Source organism: Nomascus leucogenys, chromosome 13 (assembly GCF_006542625.1).
Source record: "Nomascus leucogenys isolate Asia chromosome 13, Asia_NLE_v1, whole genome shotgun sequence".
Lineage (NCBI taxonomy): Eukaryota > Metazoa > Chordata > Mammalia > Primates > Hylobatidae > Nomascus > Nomascus leucogenys.
In genome coordinates, this window is record NC_044393.1 from 14156771 (window position 1) to 14176375 (window position 19605).

General features: G+C 47.2%; 1 protein-coding gene and 1 non-coding gene across 2 annotated transcripts; one reads left to right on the top strand and one right to left on the bottom strand.

The window, feature by feature from the left end:
* Positions 1–1421: 1421 nt before the first annotated feature.
* On the bottom strand, positions 1422–18708 carry RNF114 (ring finger protein 114). The gene is made up of 6 exons (XM_003252923.4): positions 18510–18708; positions 13649–13799; positions 9915–10021; positions 9145–9259; positions 5956–6063; positions 1422–3234 (listed from the first exon to the last, which is right to left on the bottom strand). The coding sequence occupies exons 1-6, from the start codon at positions 18647–18649 to the stop codon at positions 3169–3171; spliced, it is 687 nt and encodes a 228-aa protein (XP_003252971.1). The 5' UTR covers positions 18650–18708; the 3' UTR covers positions 1422–3168.
* Positions 14669–14773, top strand: LOC115838150. The gene has a single exon (XR_004033191.1). It is a non-coding gene; the product is annotated as a small nucleolar RNA U13 (small nucleolar RNA).
* Positions 18709–19605: the final 897 nt, after the last annotated feature.

Sequence of the window (19605 nt, forward strand, 5' to 3'; positions counted from 1 at the left end):
CACTCCACCATGGGCTTACCAGCCGCCTCCTTGCCACAGGGCCTCAAGTGTAACCCATGTGCTCCCACCTTAAGGCCTCTGAACTTGGTTCCCTCTGCAAGGAATCCTCGTCCCCAACATGGTCACTGGGCTTCTCCCCATTTCATTCAGGTCTCAGTTCAAGTGTCATTTTCTCGACCTGTTTTGGCATGACACGGGATTTCATTTCCAGAGGATGTCAGACCTCAAACAGGCACAAATTGCAATATTCTGAGGTAACTGGAGTCCAGGACTCAACTGATAGTTAGACAGAGGCGGCCTGCACGGATGTGAGGGAGGAAGAGGCCTCCCAGGTTTCTGGCTTGGGTAGTTACCACTGCAAGATGGAATAATACAAAAGAGGGCATGGGTGAAGACTGGAGATGCTGAGCTGTCTCGGCTGAATTAAATTTGAGGTTCCAGGGCTGGGTGCAGTGGCTCACACCTGTAAAACCAGCACTTTGGGAGGCCGAGGCAGTCAGATCACGTGAGGTCAGGAGACCAGCCTGACCAACATGATGAAACACCACCTCTACTAAAAATACAAAATTAGCCGGGTATGGTGGTGGGTGCCTGTAATCCCAGCTATTCGGGAGGCTGAGGCAGGAAAATCACTTGAACCTGGGAGGCAGAGGTTGCAGTGAGCCGAGATTGCGCCACTACACTCCAGCCTGGGCAAAAAGAGCGGAACCCTGACTCAAAAAAGCAAAACAAAACAAACAGGTTCCAGGCCAGGCTCAGTGGCTGACACCTGTAATCCCAGCACTTTGGAAGGCCAAGGTGGACCACCTGAGCTCAGGGGTTCAAGCCCAGCCTGGGCAACATAGTGAGACCCTCTTACTAAAAAAAGAGTTTCTATGGGATTGGAATGAAGCTCAAGCAGCCAAACACTACAGTGAGCACCCACGATGCAGCGCTGTGCAGGGAGAGCTCTGTATACTTTGCTCCTTGGATCCTAGCATCCTTAAGAGGCAGATAAAATTATCCCCACTTCATAGGAGACAGGTTCAGAAAACATTCGCTAGATGCCCCACAGCTAACAGCAGACTATGAACTTAAACACATCCAGGACCTGAAACTTGACCCTGCAGAGCCCCTTTACTACAAGCCCTCAGCACTGCTGCTGTTATCCGCGCGTAGCAGAAGCCGCATGTCTAAAGCCTTGCTATATGGAGCACTGTCACTTCTCACCTCTCAGAGCCTCCCAACTGTAACAAGTGTTCTTTTTCCAGAGGACAGGCACCATGAGGCCCAGCTGGTGGCGTCAGCTGAGATTCGACGCCAAAGAGGACTCAGCAACAAGCACGAACCTCCCTTCTAGAAAGGGTGACCATCTTCTGGAGGCTCCCGAGCCCATGCTGTGGCAAATGTGTTGAATGAAAACAAGAACCATCGCTTACCGGTTAGATTAAGTTACGAAATTTATTTATATTTCACCTTTTAAAAGCCAGAACATAACAAATCTCACTTTCTGGAAAGTCATCTTATTAGAAATACAAGAAGTGCACTTAATACAAGGAAGTAAGTTTCTCGGTGCCACCCGTGAGGTGGACATACACTCACATCAGTCCCTCAAATGAAGGTTTTGCCACATTTCCCTCCAGATTTCTGAGATGATCTAAATTCAGGAAGGTCTGAGTGAACTTTTTCCAGAAATTACAGTGAACAAGCTGACCTTAACTTTTGGGTCCTTCCGAGAAATACTAATGAAAGAACTATTTTTTTCCAGTGGGCCCTGTCTTTGCTGGCTTCTTGGCATCTGCAGCTCTTCACCGACAGGCGCGGAGCCCCACAGCAGCAGTGTAACGAGCGCAAGGTAGCACTTGCAGCCCCATCAGAGACATATGACATCAAAGAACCAACCTAAACCCATATGCCTTTTGGTCAATCAGAGGTTCTGCTCCTACAGATTAGGCTGACAGCTCTTGCACTTGTATTTATTAATATTTGTGAAATATGAACTCCAAGGTTCTTGAGCTGTTCCTAAAGCAAGTTTCCAGCAACAGCTTTTATTAACAACTGTTCATCACGCAATGTGCTGTGCCTTATGACCAATGTCTCGTCAGAACAGACCAGGGGGCGGTACTGGGTTTCCTATAGCTTCTCTCTGCATCTACAAAGCAGGTTTTCAAACACATTTTACATGTCGAAACCAGTGTCATAAGGAAAACATTTGTGATAGAAAAACAATGCTCAGTTTAATCTAAGTTACCAAGCAGAAGGTAAAAGAACTAGTATCCGCTGAGTCTCCAAACCTCTCTCTTCTAATTCATCTGAGGATTCTTTTTTGTGCTTCTAGAACAAGAATGTAGGCAGGCTCCCAAATGGTGAGGTAAACATGACCGCGTTGTTTGAAACTACTTCATTAATTTGTAAATCAGAACCAAAAAGCTCTGGCCCTCCCACTTCTCTTAGCTGACCCTCCTCCCCACTTACAGATAAACAGACTTTAACTTCCCTAACCCAGAAACACTTCCACCAAAAATACATGGTTATACCTTATCCTAAAAAGGCACCATGCAGGCATTTAAGACTGAACCAGTGAACTCTAAGGATATGTAGTAGTAGGAAAATATCACTAATCAAAACTCCCAGCATCAGATGGTGCAAAACCCCAAGAGGACTGGTGACATGTACCCCGGGATGGCAACCCCAGCTTCTGGCAACCCCAGAGCCCAGCGGGAGCTTCAGCTCTGTCAGGTGCACGGCTGCCAGAGTCTGCACACCTTGGGGACAAGGAAAGGAGACACTTGCTTCATTGTGCTATTCATGACCCAGAAAAGGTCCTGGCTGGCTTGAAGGACCCGAAAGACAAACACTGGATGGGAGGAATGAGTGTGAAACAAGAGGTGGAGAAGCTATATTCTCTTCCACAGGAGGCGGCAGAAGCTCCAGGAAGTAGCCGAGAACCAATACGAACTTGACCATGTGACAAACAAGGTTAACAGTAGGGGAAGATAGCTTTGGCAAGAGCCCAAAGGGAAGAGGAGGGCTGACCTGGGGACCCACTTCCCCTGTCAGAAGTGACCTTGTCCCAATGCCATGGCTCATTTTCAGGTCTGTTGAACAGGTAAGGTACAGGAGTCATACGTTTCACGTTTAATATGTAACGGAAGCTCTGGAACATGAGACAGCAAGCACAGACCCTGCTTACTGGTCGATGATGGAGCGCTGCAACACCTGATTCATCATGTCATCTTCATCAACATCATAATCCTAAGGGCAAAAACAGACACGCAGCCTCAGCAACTGTTTCCAGATGCAAAGACTGGCTTTCAGTAGAAGCAGGACAGCCTAGCAACTGGATCCGGAGCAGGCTGCCAGGGACCGGATCCCCGATGCAACTGTTTGTGATGCTAGGTATGTAACTTTGGAAAAATTAATCTGTCTCTGCTGCCTTATTCTTTTTTTTTTTTTTTTTTTGATGGAGTCTCGCTCTGTTGCCAGGCTGGAGTGCAGTGGCACAATCTCAGCTCACTGCAACCTCCGCCTCCCAGGTTCAAGCGATTCTCCTGCCTCAGCCTCCCGAGTACCTGGGACTACAGGTGTGCGCCACCATGCCCAGCTAATTTTTATATTTTTAGCAGAGACAGGGTTTCACCATGTTGGCCAGGATGGTCTCAATCTCTTGACCTCATGATCCACCCGCCTCAGCCTCCCAAAGTGCTGAGATTACAGGCATAAGCCACTGCACCCAGCCAGTGTGCTGCCTTATTCTTAAATGAAGATAAGTATGCCTCCCTTAAATGGAGATTGAGAAACCCAGGCAGCACATGAATGGAGCCTGGCACAGACCAAGGGCTCAGAACGTTTATAAGTTTGTCGGAACAGAGCACGCAGATGCACTGAGCTGAAGAGTTGTTTCTGAGAGGTGGAATCAGTGCCCAGTACAGAATCAGTTTTTTAGAGACATACAGTACAGCAGAAACTATAGCACAACTAGCCCTCTTTAATGAGTCATTTTTAGGACTCATTTTTAATGAGTCATTTTTGTTAATGTGACACAGATGAATTACATTCATCTATATTAACAATAAGGGCAGTTATTCTGAAGTCTGAGTTTCAGACACTGTCAGACTGAGAACAAATATTCTTTATGACAATTTACGAAAGAGCTTTCTTTCTTAAGATACTGAAATTCAGTCATTAAGACCGAACACCACTCTAAAATCCTAACTTGACATCTATATACGTAAGTAAGAGGTTTACTTGATATAGTTGGCCAAATTTACCTATTACTATAATGCCAAGACAACAGTGTGCCCCTTTGAAACCATCCAGCTCTAGGGAAAGAATATAAACCTGACAGCCGTATTTGGCTAGTGGATATATGCTATTTGACCTGAAGTATTTTTGAAGATAATTAAAACCTGTGAAACTTCCTGTGAAATTTTCCTGTCCTGCTTTGGGCATGGGGGGCGGAGAAGCTAGGCAATGCTGCGCCTGCATTTCCACAGGAAAACAAGGTGATGGCAGCATAACGAGTCAGGCACCACTTGGCTTGGAAATCTTCATCAGGAGGATCATTTCAATTATGGTCCCCATGGACGTGTGAGTTTGAGCTTCCCGAGTCCAAATTGTTGTGTGTTTTTGTTTTTTTTTTTTGAGACAGGGTCTCATTCTGTTGCCCACGCTGGAGTGCAGTGGTATGATCTCAGCTTGCTGCAACCTCCGCCTCCTGGGCTCAAGAGATCCTCCTGTCCCAGCTCCCTCAAGCTGGGACTACAGGCAGGAGCCACCACACCTGGTTAATTTTTGTATTTTTTGCAGAGACAAGATTTTCTCATGTTGTCCAGGCTGGTATCGAACTCCTGAGCTTAAGTGATCCACCTGCCTCAGCCTCCCAAAAATGCTAGGATTGTAGGTATGAACCACCGCACCTGTCCCCAAACCAAGTTCTATAACAGGCAGAAATTATATAAACCACAAAAAAAGTAGATAAAAATTTGGGGGCAGGGCTAGGAGATGGAAAGAGCAAGTATCACTGTCTGTGTCTCAAAGACCGACCAGATCATCTTCTTTTGTTTTGAGACAGTCTTGCTCTGCTGCCCAGGCTGGAGTGCAGTGGCACGATCTTGGCTCACTGCAACCTTGCCTCCCAGGTTCAAGCGATTCTCCTGCCTCAGCCTTCCAAGTAGCTAGGATTACAGGCACCCGCCACCACACCCGGCTAATTTTTTTGTATTTTTAGTAGAGACAGGATTTCACTATGTTGGCTAGGCTGGTCTGGAACCCCCGACCTCATGATCCGCCCACCTCGGCCTCCCAAAAGTGCTGGGATTACAGGCATGAGCCACTGCGCCCAGCCCAGATCATCATCTTAAATGTCACTCTGGGCCAGGCGTGGTGGCTCACGCCTGTAATCCCAACACTTTGGGAAGCCAAGCGGGGGGCGGGGGGGGTGGATCACGAGGTCAGGAGTTCGAGACCAGCCTGGCCAACATAGTGAAAGCCCGTCTCTACTAAAAGTACAAAAATCAACGGGGCATGGTGGCATGCGCCTGTAGTTCCAGCTACTCGGGAGGCTGAGGCAGGAGAATCGCTTGAACCTGGGAGGTGGAGGTTGCAGTGAGCTGAGATCACGCCACTGCATTCCAGCCTGGGCGACAGAGTGAGAATCCATCTCAAATAAGTAAATAAATGTCACTCTGGCCACCTGCCTGGCCCATGAATAGAAACTGTATAGTAGCTACAGTATACAGACTGGAAGCCCATCTAGCTCCCCAGCTACAGCTGCCTGCCCACCTCTTTCACTCAGTCTTCTTCTTTTCTCTCTTGTCAATCCCCTTTTATCACTGTATCCAGTATACAGACTGGAAGCCCATCACAACAGTGACAAAGTTCAACACCGGGGGTCCCCATTTCCCTTTCTGAGAAGAGTGAAGTAGCCGTGCCATTCCCCCAGTGGAGGGATCAGAGCCCAGGCTCCAGACTTACCACAAAAGTGTCGTAAGAAAACCGGTGCCGGCGCTGGATGTGCTCTCTGAAGTTGGCGCTGCGGTAGTTGGGGTCTCCCCAGGGCATCGAGGCACATATCGGACAAACCTTTCAACACAAAAGCAAGGTCTTAGGCACCCAATTTCCAAGCTTGCACCAGCCCTCTGTGGCCTGTGTCTGGCCTCCTTTCTTCCAGGACAGCTTTCCTGACATACTGTCCAGGGCCAGTAACTCCTTCCTGTACACATCAGCAGCCCAAAAAACACTGCAAATTTCCAGCTCAAGTCAAATGACATGTGGGACTGGGTAAAGTTCAAATCATGATACCACCCTTTCTCATTCCCTACTGTAGGCAGAGAAGTGAGTCATCCTGGTGGGGGGCCTAGACTGGCCTTCCAATCCAGCACACAAGACAATCCAAAAGCATGAGGAAAACTAAGAAAATAAGCTGATGAGCAATGTCCCAGGGAAGTAAAACACAGCCTTACATGCATCTTAACAAAGGAAATGCTCAGAAGAGGAGGATCAGGCCGAAAAGCCCTCACACAAAAGGTTGATCTGGGTTTTGAAGACTGGGAAGTATTTGGAAAGGCAAAGAGGACATGAAAGGGTGCTCCAGGCCGGGCACAGTGGCTCACACTTGTAATCCCAGCACTTTGGGAGGCCAAAGCGGTAGATCACCTGAGGTCAGGAGTTTGAGACCAGCTTGGCCAACGTGGTGAAACACCTGCTCTACTAAAAATACAAAAATTAGCTGGGCATGGTGGCACACGCCTGTAGTCCCAGCTACTTGAGAGGCTGAGGCATGAGAATCGCTTGAACCCTGGAAGTGGAGGTTGCAGTGAGCCAAGACTGTGCCACTGCACTCCAGCCTCCAGCCTGGGTGACAGAGTGAGACTCTGTCTTAAAAAAAAAAAAAAAAAAAAAAAAAGGTGCTCCAGAAGAGAGGCAGCAGTACGGAGAAAAGGCCAGAAGGCGGCAGTTACTGTCAACACATGTGAACAACCAGACCAGTGAGTGGCACAGACCACAGCGGGCTGGTGCAAGCTTGGAAATTGGGTGCCTAAGACCTTGCTTTTGTGTTGAAAGGTTTGTCCAATATGTGCCTTGATGCTCTGTGGAGACCCTCATGCCAGGCAGAGAGAGTGCCTAAGTGCCCCCACTTAAAGGTGGAACCCTACCCCACAGCAAGGAAGATAAAGTGATAAAGGGGATTGACAAGAGAGAAATCTGGGATGGTAGAAGACTGAGTGGAAAAGGTGGGCAGGCAGCTGTAGCTGGGGAGCTAGAACATAGGGTGGGACTAGAGACTGAAAAGGAAATGGCTTCCAAAGGGAAGGGAGAAACGCAGAGTTAAGAACTTGCAGAGGGAGAGGAAGACAGAACACAGGGCCAAAGGCTGAAGAGAAGGCCTCAACATAGACAACATAATCAGAGGGATTTCAGAAGCCAAAGGAGGGGAAAAAGACAGAAAATTAGGCTGCCATACCAGAAAAGTTCAGCAATAACATTATCCAACAAAATTATGAGTGCAAGTAACATTTAACCAAGTCAATCTGTACCTAAGACTTTAGCTTATAAACATACATAGATACAGGCAAAGATATGTTTCTCAAAATGGCCAGTTCCATCTTTTTTTTTTTTTTTTTGAGACGGAGTCTCGCTCTGTCGCCCAGGCTGGAGTGCAGTGACGCGATCTCGGCTCACTGCAAGCTCCGCCTCCTGGGTTCACGCCATTCTCCTGCCTCAGCCTCTCCAAGTAGCTGGGACTACAGGTGCCCGCCACCACGCCTGGCTAATTTTTTGTATTTTTAGTAGAGACAGGGTTTCACCGTGGTCTCGATCTCCTGACCTCGTGATCCGCCCGCCTCGGCCTCCCAAAGTGCTGGGATTACAAGCGTGAGCCACCGCGCCCGGCCTAGTTCCATCTTAAGATGAGCATTGACAGCTGCCCTAGTACTCTCACAAAAGCTCATTAAACTTCTAAAATCTCTGCACCACTGTTTACAGCAATGGAGCTGAAGGCTGCCCATACAACAGAGTATGTAGTTCAAGAGAAGCAGTATGAGATAAATGGAAAACTTAAAACTATAGAGGAAGTATACACCTAACCATAAAAAAGACCTGGTCTGTCAATCACATCAAGAGAGAAAGGTAACACATTGCTGAGATGGAACAAATACTTTTTTTTTTTTTTGGGAGTTTTGTTCTGCTGCCCAGGCTGGAGTGCAGTGGCATGATCTCAGTTCACTGCAACCTCCGCCTCCTGGGTTCAAGCAATTCTCATGCCTCAGCCTCCCAAGTAGCTGGGATTAAAGGCGCATGCCACCACGCCTGGCTAATTTTTGTATTTTTAGTAAAGATGGGGTTTCACCATGTTAGCCAGGCTGATCTTGAACTCCTAACCTCAAGTGATCCACCCACCTTGGCCTCCCAAAGTGCTGGGATTACAGGTGTGAGCCACCATGCCCAGCCTACATTTTTTTTTTTTAAAGGAGAATACACATGCCAGTAGGTGATATCTGAGTAAAATGTCCAAGGATTGATAAGCCTTTTCCTAATAATTTCACCTAAATCCTCTTTCCCCACAACTATGAAGAAGCTACTTCCAAAAATAAAATGGCAGCTTCATGGAGAAATTTGGTGGATACCAAGGGAACCAAGTTAATGTTACCAACAACAGACATCACATGACTTAATGTAGCACCCAGAGGACAGAGAATTCATGTACCATCCCTGCCTCTACTTTGGGGGGAGGGGGAAATTGCTATGAAAGACATTACAATTGTTAAAATTAAAACATGAATTTCACATTAGATATTAGATTGTATCAATGTTAAATTTCTTGAATATGATTAATTATACACACAAAAATGTAATTTTCCAAGAAAACATTCTTGTTCTTAAGACATACACACTCCTGTATCAGGAGTGCATACACCCTGCATCCTGTATCAGGGTGCAAAGTATTCAGGGGGCAAAAAAGGTCATGGTATCTGTAGCTTATTCCCAAGTCGTCAGCAGAAGATGTGTACCACAGAGCATCGTTAAGCAAACATGGTAAAATGTTAACTATCTGTCAATCTAGGTGAAGGGCACACAGGAGTTCATTCTACTAATCCTGTCATTTTTCTCCAAGCTTGATCCTTTCCCATAATAAAGTTAAAAAAAAAAAAAGGTTACTCTTACCACAGATTTGGTATCCGTGCTATGGAATAATTTGCAGTGTTCCACAAGTCCTTCCTGATCAAAGTTCTTCTCAGGACAGTAAGGACAAGGAAAGGTGTAACGGTTTGGAACATTCCTGGAAGGTGAAAGACAGGAAATAAGAAAACTTTTCTGTGAGTACCTTTCCATTAAACTTCAACCACAGTACACTCCAAAAAGGAGCAAAGCTCACCGAATGTGTAATGATAAGGATGCTGATGATCACTTCAGACTCAGGTCAAGTGTTGTGAAAATAATAGCTCAGCTGGCCGGGCGTGGTGGTTCATGCCTGTAATCCCAGCACTTTGGGAGGCCAAGACAGGCGGATCACCTGAGGTCAGGAGTTGAAGACGAGCCTGGCCAACATGGCAAAACCCTGTCTCTACTAAAAAATACAAAATTTAGCTGGGCATGGTGGCAGGTGCCTGTAATCCCAGCTACTTGGGAGGTTGAGGCAGGAGAATCGCTTGAACCCGGGAGGCAGAGGTTGCAGTGAGCTGAGATTGCGCCACTGCACTCCAGCCTGGGTGACAGAGCAAGACTCCGTCTCAAAAAAGAAAAAAAGAATAGCTCAGCTAACATCTGAAGTGAACACCAGAGTCCTCCCTTGCATACTCCTCCCAAAATACTTGTATCAGCTTTAGCCAGCATAACAATTCATACAAGTAAACCCCTGGGCATGCAAGGTGTCCAACCTCTTTGTATTAACAGCAAGAGATGACCTCCACCTAAGGGGAGACTGAGTCATTTACCTTGGCTGAAGAGATGCATCCTTAATGGTGGCCTTCACACCTTCCATGATGTAATTCTGGTATTTGGAACAAGTAGCCACGTGGGACCGGATCTTGGATAGGAAGAACTCAAATAGGAAGAATCAGAGCCCACAAGTTAGTGAGGACCTTGTAACAGCCCAAATATAGTCCCAAACAAGGGCATAAAGAAAACTAGACCTACACCACCCTGGCAAATAATCTCACCAGACTCCTGACTATGCTAATGGGGCTGAAACCCTGATTATTGCAGATTTCCCATTAATACCAAGGCTGCTATTTTATTCAACTAAATCAGGATATCCGCTTCTACTCTAAAATAACTCCTACAGGTTTGCTCCTACTCATGATAGGCTGTCTGCTCACAGACAAGCTCCAAATCTAGGATGTTTTCAAAAGTTTTCTATACTAGCATTTAAACTAGTCTCCTTACAGCAAGCCAAAAACCACATTCTGTTATGTGCAGCAGAGAAAAGTGATCCTTTACGTAAAACATATAAAAGCCACTAACCCTGGTTAAAGTATCTATCACCAGACTCTGAGAAATAATCTTTAAAATCTAAATTTTTTTTTTTTTTTTTTTTTTTTTTGAGACAGAGTCTCACTCACTCTGTCGCCCAGACTGAAGTGCAGTGGCACCATCTCGGCTCACTGCAACCTCTGCCTCCTGGGTTCAAGTGATTCTCCCACCTCAGCCTCCTGAGTAGATGGGATTACAGGCGTGTGCCACAGGTGTGTGCCCAGCTAATGTTCATATTTTTAGGAGAGATGGAGTTTCACCACGTTAGCCAGGCTGGTCTCGAACTCCTGACCTCAAGTGATCTGCCTGCCTCGGCCTGCTAAAGTGCTGGGTTTACAGGCGTGAGCTACCACGCCCGGCCCAACCTTTCATATAAAATCTAGGCTGTGCAATAGTAAAACAGAAAGAGAAGAAAACCCAGAGAATAGTGCTTCATTACAGGTTTTCTAAAAAGAAAGAAAGTTTTAAGAATTGAAGAAAAGAGGGAAGATAAAGGAAAGAAAAACATTTTTAGAGGCATGCCAACAATACAATCACTAATCTTAAAAATGAAGAAAAGCAAAAGCACACAGTAAAACAAACAAAAAGCCCATCATGGGCGGAGTGTGGTGGCTCACACCTGTAATCCTGAGGGAGGCTGAGGTGGGCCATCACTTCGCGCTCCCAAGTTCGAGATCAGCATGGACAACATGCAAAACTCGTCTCTACTAAAAATACAAAAAAATTAGGCAGGCGTGGTGACACATGCCTGTAGTCCCAGCTACTTGAGAGGCTGAGGTGGGAGGATGGTTTGAGCCTGGGAGGCAGAGGTTTCAGTGAGCTGAGACCACGCCATTGCGCTCCAGCCTGGGCAATAAAGCCAGACCCTGTCTCAGAAAAAAACAAAACAAAACCAAAAACCACATTATGCATGCATAAATGAAGATGAGGAGACCGGGTGCAGTGGCTCACGCCTGTAATCCCAGCATTTTGGGAGGCTGAGGCAGGCGGGCCACGAGGTCAGGAGATCGAGACCATCCTGGCTAACACAGTGAAACCCCGTCTCTACTAAAAATACAAATATATATAGCTGGGCGTGGTGGTGGGCGCCTGTAGTCCCAGCTACTCAGGAGGCTGAGGCAGGAGAATGGCATGAACCCAACAGGTGGAGCCTGCAGTGAGCTGAGATCACGCCACTGTACTCCAGCCTGGGCAACAGAGTCAGACTCTGTCTCAAAAAAAACAAAAAACAAACAAACAAACAAAAACTCCAAAAGAAGGCAGTAGGAAATCGTATTTCAGTATCTTGAGTTTCTAAAAGTAAACTTCGAAGGGGGAAAAATGCTCCAATATTTGAGCTCCAGCTTACCATGATTGTCTCACCTCTAGCTCAAGAACTTGACTTTAAGCTACAAACTGAGGAATCCTTAATTTTTTTTTTCTTTTTTTTTTTTGGTAGAAACTGAGTCCACTATATTCCCCAGGCTGCTCTCAAACTTCTGGGCTCAAGCAATCTTCCCACCTCAGCCTCCCAAGGAGCTGGGACTACATGCGTACACCACTACACACAGCTGGTTTTGTTTGTTGGTTTGTTTTAGTATATACAGAGTCCCACTATGTTGCCCAGGCTGATTTCGAACTCCTGGGGTCAGTGATCCTCTTGCCTTGGTCTCTCCAAATGACAAGATTACAGGCATGAGCCACCGTGCCCAGCCTCAAGAGTGACGCCCCCAATTAAGACACAGAAAACAGCCCTATTCAGCATTGAAATGGCCTTACTATGCATCCCTAATACTAAATCACGCCGAAAAGGAGTTGGTAAGGTATATTCATACTATGGGCATCCATACCAAAGTGTTAAAAATAATGAAACTGACATGCAAGGCTGTCCAATATGTAAGAGAAAAAAATCTGAAAGTGAAAAAAAAGTTGGGAATGAATGTACATTTAAAAAAGTGAAAAAAGTTGAAGAAATATATATATTACAGTGTGATCTCATTTTGCAAAAATCCTACAACTGGGTTGGTAAAAATTCTACAGTGTTTGTCAAAGGGCAGAAAATGTTATGCAGCTTTCGAAATTCAATCACTTTTTTTTTTTTCCTTGAGACAGGGTCCGGCTCTATCATCCAGGTTGGAGTGCAGTGGCACGAACTCAGCTCACTGCAACCTCTGCCTCCTGGGCTCAAGCCATCCTCTCACCTCAGCCTCCCGAACAGCTGAGACTACAGGCACACACCACCATGCCCTGCTAGTTTTTTGTATTTTCAGTACAGCCGAGGTTTCACCATGTTGTCCAGGCTGGTCTAGAACTCCTGGACTCAAGCAATCCACCCGCCTCGGCCTCCCAAAGTGTTGGGATTACAGGCATGAATCACCTTGCCAGGCCTTAAATCGAACCAATTTGGAAGTAATCTCTGGAATGAGGAACAAGCCTACATTATTTTATATTTTTGGATGGTCCACAATTTTAAAAATTTTAATGATTCTAAAATCAACAAGGCTGTGTATATCTCTTGGAAAATAAGACAACAGTATTTCTCCTTTCCAGTAGCAGTTATTAACAGGTATGAAAATAAATATACTTGACTCTGATTATACAAGAGCATGGATGCATTTCAAATGTTAGCTATTGTTATTACAATCCAATGATTTCATATTAACTGTTTTTTAAGAGACAGGGTCTTGCTGTCAGCCAGGCTGGAGCGCAGTGGCATGATCAGAGATCACTGTAATCCCAAACTTCTGGGCTCAAGTGATCCTCTGGCCTCTGCCTCCTGAGTAGCTGGGCCTACAGGTACATACCACCACACCTGGCTAATTTTATTTTTTGTAAAGATGAGGTCTCACTATGTTGTCCAGGCTGGTCTCTTAACTCCTAGCCTCAAGCTCTTGCCTCGGACTCCCAAAGAGCTGAGGTTACAGGAATGAGCCACCACGCCTGGCCAAAATTGATCTTTTATAGGAAAAAACTGGGATAACTGATTTCTATGGCTTTCAAACCTAAAATATATACTTAACCAACTCTTAAAAAAAGAGACAAAAACCAGTAAGGTTATGAAAACAAACCAGCCCAGCCATCACCACAGGTAATTGGCATGCACACGTGCTGTTAGTGACCTAGTCATGCTCTAACTTCAGCAATAACATGGCAGCTGTACGTTTTACCCCATCTTATCATGGAAAGACATGGACTCTTCCACATCACTTCCACATACATTCTTACGGCAGCCATGGCAAGAAGTCTCTGTGCTCTCGATCTGCCGCTCGAGCTCCACGGCTCGGACGCCAGGTGCCAGAGCGCTGCGACACACCCCACAGACAGGCTTCTTCGGCTTCAGACATTCCTGCAGGCATGCAGAGCAAAAGCTAGAACAAGACATACAGAGAACCTCTGTCACGCATCATGGAGACAAGACGACAAATATGGATCAACTTTTAAAAAGACATCAATGGATAATGGAGTAAAAAGCAACTTGCTGTCTCCTCCCAATTCCAATACTAAGTCCTTCCAGGCCAGAAAAAATGAGGGATAGGAGTGGACTACAAAGAACACACAACTACAGAAACAAATGCAAACTCCTGTGATAGACAGTGAAGGTGTTAAGGTTGAGGCTTCAAGCATTAGGCCCTGCCACTGAGGGATATCAGTGGGGTTTCTTGAATCTCCATTTTCTCCTTTGTGAAATGGAGAGAGTAGCACCTACCTCTAGGATTGCTGGGAGGATACAGTTTGTATAGCAGACCCCTGGCAGAGTGTCCAGCACGTACAAAACGCACCATAAACGGGAGCTGCTATCATTACAGGTGAAGGCAAAGCGCTACAGGAACATAAAGGGAAAAGCAACTAGTTGTGACCTGAGAAGACAAGGGCTGGTAAGACTGCAGTGAAGGCTGGGAGCAGTGGCTCACGCCTGTAATCCCAGCACTTTGGGAGGCCAAGGCCGGTGGATCACGAGGTCAGGAGTTTGAGACTAGCCTGGCCAACATGGTGAAACCCGTCTCTACTAAAAATACCAAAATTAGCCAGGCATGGTGGCAGATGCCTGTAATCCCAGCTACTCAGGAGGCTGAGGCAGGAGAATTGCTTGAACCTGGGAGGCAGAGGTGGCTGCACACTCCAGCCTGGACAACAGAGCGTGACTCTGTCTCAAGGGGGCGCGGGGAGGGGGGGTGTGTGGAGCGGGTGGAGACTGCAGAGACAGCATCTCTGATCAGCCTTAAAAGGGTTCAGCTGGATCCTTTTGTAGTTCATGAATGTGAGGACTGGGTGTTCATGCGCATGTGTGAGATGTGCCACCCTCGAACCTTGTTACAGATGTTGGCCCATCACCCATCAGGCATTTTAGAAAAAGAGGTCGGCCAGCAGAGGAAGGGAAGACTATTTTAGGCCTAATTTAGGCTTAAAATTCATATGTATCTGAGGAAATAAAAATCTAACAGACTTTTCCTTATAAGCAGTAGGGAGCCAGGAGTTTAAAGCAAGGTATTAACAAAACAAGGCCAAATCCAGGTTTCAGAAAAATATCTCTGTGCCATCATGGAAAACAAAGTTTTGTTATTGCTGTTTTTTGTTTTTTTTTTTTTCCCTGAGATAGAGTCGTGCTCTGTTGCCCAGGCTGAAGTGCAATGGTGTGATCTCGGCTCACTGCAAAATCTGCCTCCCTGGTTCAAGCGGTTCTCATGCTTCAGCCTCCCAAGTGGCTGGGGTTACAGGCGTGCACGACCACACCCAGCTAATTTTGTATTTTTAGTAGAGACAGGGTTTCACCACGTTAGCCAGGCTGGTCTCGAACTCCTGATCTCTGGTGATCCACCCGTCTTGGCCTCCCAAAGTGCTGGGATTACAGGTGTGAGCCACTGAGACCAGCCCTATAGTTTTTTTTTTAGGTGAGAAGGTGAGAAGAGACAAGGTAGAAACCAAACAGATGGCTAAAGGCAGAGGATTGTGAGGGTCTGACTGAAGCAGTAGGGGATGAATTCAGGAAACCATTCACGGAGAGGCAGAATCAGGAGGACTTGATAACTACTGACTTTGAAGAAAATAAGTCAAAGATGACCGAGTTCCTATCCTGAAGCCTAGGAAGATGGTAATGCTGAGATAAGGCATACAGAAAGAATGGAGAAGACACCCTGGGTTACTTACCCAACCTGATAGATTAAGACAGTATAACCAAATCTGCCAGAAAGAACTAAAGATATATAATGAAAGGCAATCTTCTAAACACTTGACCATTTTCTACTGCCTCTAAGAATCTCCTTCCTCCTTGTCATTGTTAGATGTTAATGCTGTTAGGCAAAATTCCAGACCAGGTACAGAGAAGGTGAGGGAGTCTATTCACTCACCACTGAGGGCAATGGAAACTTGACAAAGCCCTGTTCTCATGATGCTTACATTCTAGAGTGAAGGGAAACACAAATGTTAATTTCAGATAGTGACTAAAAATATGAAGGAAATATGGCAAACAGACCAGCTGGGGGGATCATAGAAAGCTACTTCTGAGGAGTTGGCATTTGAGCTGGGTAGGACCTGATTACGAGGACAGCCACACAGATCTGGGTGCAGAGCTCCACACCAAGATGATGCCACACACAAATGAGGACTGGAAAGGAAGGCAGGCAGACCTTGGGGGCCACGATGCGGTAGACCATGGTGAGAAGGGCAAGCGATGAGGCAGTGGAGACAGGCAGGGCCTGTGGCCATCACTTGTGTTGCCTGTTTACAAAGGCAGATGACAAGAGGAACCCAAGAGAGCACAGAGGGTCCAGTGAGTATAATGGAACCAAACCCAGCATGCAGATAAAAGCAGCTCGAAGTCTCTTCTCAAGCACACACACAGGTACAGCTCATCTATCAAATGTTCACGAGTCACTTTGTGCCTGAGACATGGCCAAACTACCAGACTGCTTTTGAACTGCTCAAATATCCTGGGCTGGCTTTTCAGTTTCTATTTCCTACTTATGGGCCCTTTTCTAGTTCAGCCTTCCGATGCTCCACTCCGTCACATGACTAGGAAGAAATTCCCTTCTCTTGGGCACCCAGCCAGCTGCCTTTCTCCAGCTGTATTCTACCAGATTGGAGAACGCAGTCATTCAGGGCTTGAAATAAAGTTTTATAAAAATCCAATGCCCCAGCCAGAGTTGCAGTGATGCTCAACTTTCCAAGCACAAAAGGTAAAAATCAACTAGGCACAGTAGAAAGCAGTCGGTTGGAGCTAAGGGGGATTCGGGCTGCCCTCAGAGGTGCTTCCATCTGTCTTCAATTTGCACTGAACTGCTGATCACGTGTGGCTAGGACAGCGAGGATAGAGAAGAGCCAAGGTTTGAAAATCAGTACTGTTCCTTGCCCTCTGACCTAGGAAAGGTTCACCTAGCTCAAGAAAATCTCAAATTTTGCTGCTCTTCATTTAGCAAACTGTGCTGGGTCTAGCCTTTTTACAAATGTTAATAGTAAATGAAATCCACTGAATTAATCCAAAATCAGGTAAATCTGATCCAAGGATAAGTGGATTCAATGAAAAAGCTAAAGACCACTTCAACTCTCGTGAAGCTTGCTTACACGACTTATTAGTTCATTCAACCATTACCTGATCACTCACCCCACGCACAGAGATGTGATCTCTGAAATACCCTCCCACTTGCAGAATGAATTTTTACAATAGTTTGACCAGTCATTGGTACTTATTTATAATCAATTCACTGGACTGTAAACTCTGAAGGCAGAGTCTACCCCAAGATCTGGCACATAGAGGCCATTCCAGTCAGTTGAGGGGCAAAAAAGATATGGCCACTCCGTCATGAGCTGTAAGTTTTGCTCTGTGCAAGCAAGCAGAAGGAAGTTAAGTCCCAGAAAGGAAGTGGGGGAAGTAATTTAGATGGGGATAGTATTTGGTGAGGTAACTTAACCTGGGACTTGAAGCCTGAAAAGGGCGGGGTGGGGGAAAGAGTTCCAGGCTAAGTGAATTGCAAAGATGAATAGCCTAAAGCTACATGATGAAGCAAAAAGCAGCCAGCTAGGTGCCAAGCACTGTTCTCTGGACTATTAAAATGGTCACCTGCAGTACATCTGGGAAGAGTTAGGCCACGGTTACCTTTCCCTAAGAGAGCCTCGGTGTATTCACCTGTAAAATGGCTGCCAACCCTCCCCCGCTGCAGGGTGGCTACAGAATAATGCCCATGGAGTGCAATGGCTACTGTGCCCGCTGACTAGTGAAGGGGTGCCAAGACCAATGCCAAGGTGATCCCACGATAAGCACTGAGAGAGGCCAGAGGAAAAGCCAATTCTGAGGCAAGAAGCAGGTGGCCACGCTGTCTACAATTCCTTCAACTCAGGTGTGTTTGTGCGTCTGATGCAACAAGGCTTAAATTCAAATCGACCAACCTCGAAAGCCCCAGCCACAGCCCAGGACCTGGACTGGACATTTATACACATATCTGCTTTAATCATTATAACCACTCTATTCACAGTATTCAGGTCATGAAGGCTTAATTGAAAACTGAAAGAAACAAACCTCCTACACAGGAAGTAGAATGCTAACAATCCCATCTGCCAACTCCCACCCCCTTTCACAGCTAAGGGCAAACTGGCCAGATCCCCATAAAGACTTCCCTTTTGTTGTTTTAGTCTAGTTCAGCTTTTCTCCCGACTTTAGTGCACATTAGAATAACTCGCCACAGCTACACACGATGCCAAATGTCCTATGCTTTAAGAGCGACGTGGACTAGAAAGGAAACGTCGGCTCTCCAAGGGCGGACTTCAGAGCCTGAAGTCCCCGCAGGGCACGAGTCCACTGTCACGTGCGGGAAGGAGACTGACAGGCCGCCTGGAACATCGCAGGGGCTCAACGGACAGCAGCTGCCCCGCTAACACGGGCGGAGGGACGGGATACTTAGGAGTGAGCGGGGCGGGACAGAAGAGCACCCCGGCAGCTTTCATGGCCCTTAGGAGCCCCGGGGGACACCCCCGGGAGGTCCCTCTGGGTGGGTCCTCTGGCTCCCGCCCTGAGACCCATCTCGCTCCTCGGCTCCATTCCCTTCCCAGTTAAGCGCCCCCCGACCAGACCCGGGCTCGCCGCTTACACGTGTCCGCAGGGCACCTGTACCGGCTTCTCGTACACCTCTAAGCACACGGGACACGTGAAGCGGCCTAGGGGGTCAGCCTCCGCCGCTGGCCCCGCCAGCTGCGCAGCACCCCCGCCGTCCTGCTGTTGCGCCGCCATCTTGCTGCCGCTCTGCGCCGCGCAACGGCGGCCGATGAGGAGGAGGCCGAGGGGGCGGGGCTCGCGGTCGGAGGGAGCCGGGCTCGCGGGGCAGTGAGCGGTTGGGGGCGGGGCTCGTGGGTGGGCCGCCCCTCGGGGCCCCTCTGACCCAAGCGAGCTAGAGACCGAGGGAAATCTGGAAAACGTGGAAGCCAAATCCAAAGGCTGCCAGAATTGGGACGGGATCTGCGGGTGGTCCGCTGTTTCCCAAATTTAAGTCGTTAGTTCGGCACCACTTGCACTATCACTATTTATCTTCGAATCAAGTTGCTTTTTCCTTAAATTTATTTATTTATTTATTTAATCGATTTTGGGACAAGGTCTTGCTTTGTCGCCCAGGCTGGTGTTCAGTGGCGCGATCATGGCACCCTGCAGCCTCGACCTCTGGGGTTCAAGCCATCCTCCCACCTCAGCCTCCTGCGTAGCTGGACCACAGGCAGTCACCCCCATGCCGGACTAATTTATTTATTTTTGTATTTTTTGTAGAGACGGGGAAAGGAGCGGGGGGAAGGAGCGGTGCGGAGAGCGGGCGGGTCTCACTATGTTGCCGAGGCTGGCCTCGAACTCTTGGACGCAAGCGATCCGCCCGCCTCGGCAACCCGAAGTGCTGGGATTACAGCGGTGAGCCACCGTGCCCAGCCATTTCTTAAATTTAAGCAAATTCTAATAACAGATCTAATTGCTGAGCTGCAAGAAGAAAATCAATATCATTTATTTATACAAAGGAGCTGGGCACGGTGGTTTTCGTCTGTAATCTCAGCACTTTGGGAGGCCGAGGTGGGCGGATCGCTTGAGCCTAGGAGTACTAGAGCAGCCTGGCCAACATGGTGAAACCCCGTCTCTACTAACAATACAAAAATTAGCCAGGCGTGGTTGCCCACGCCTGTAGCCTCAGCTACTCAGGACGCTGAGGCAGG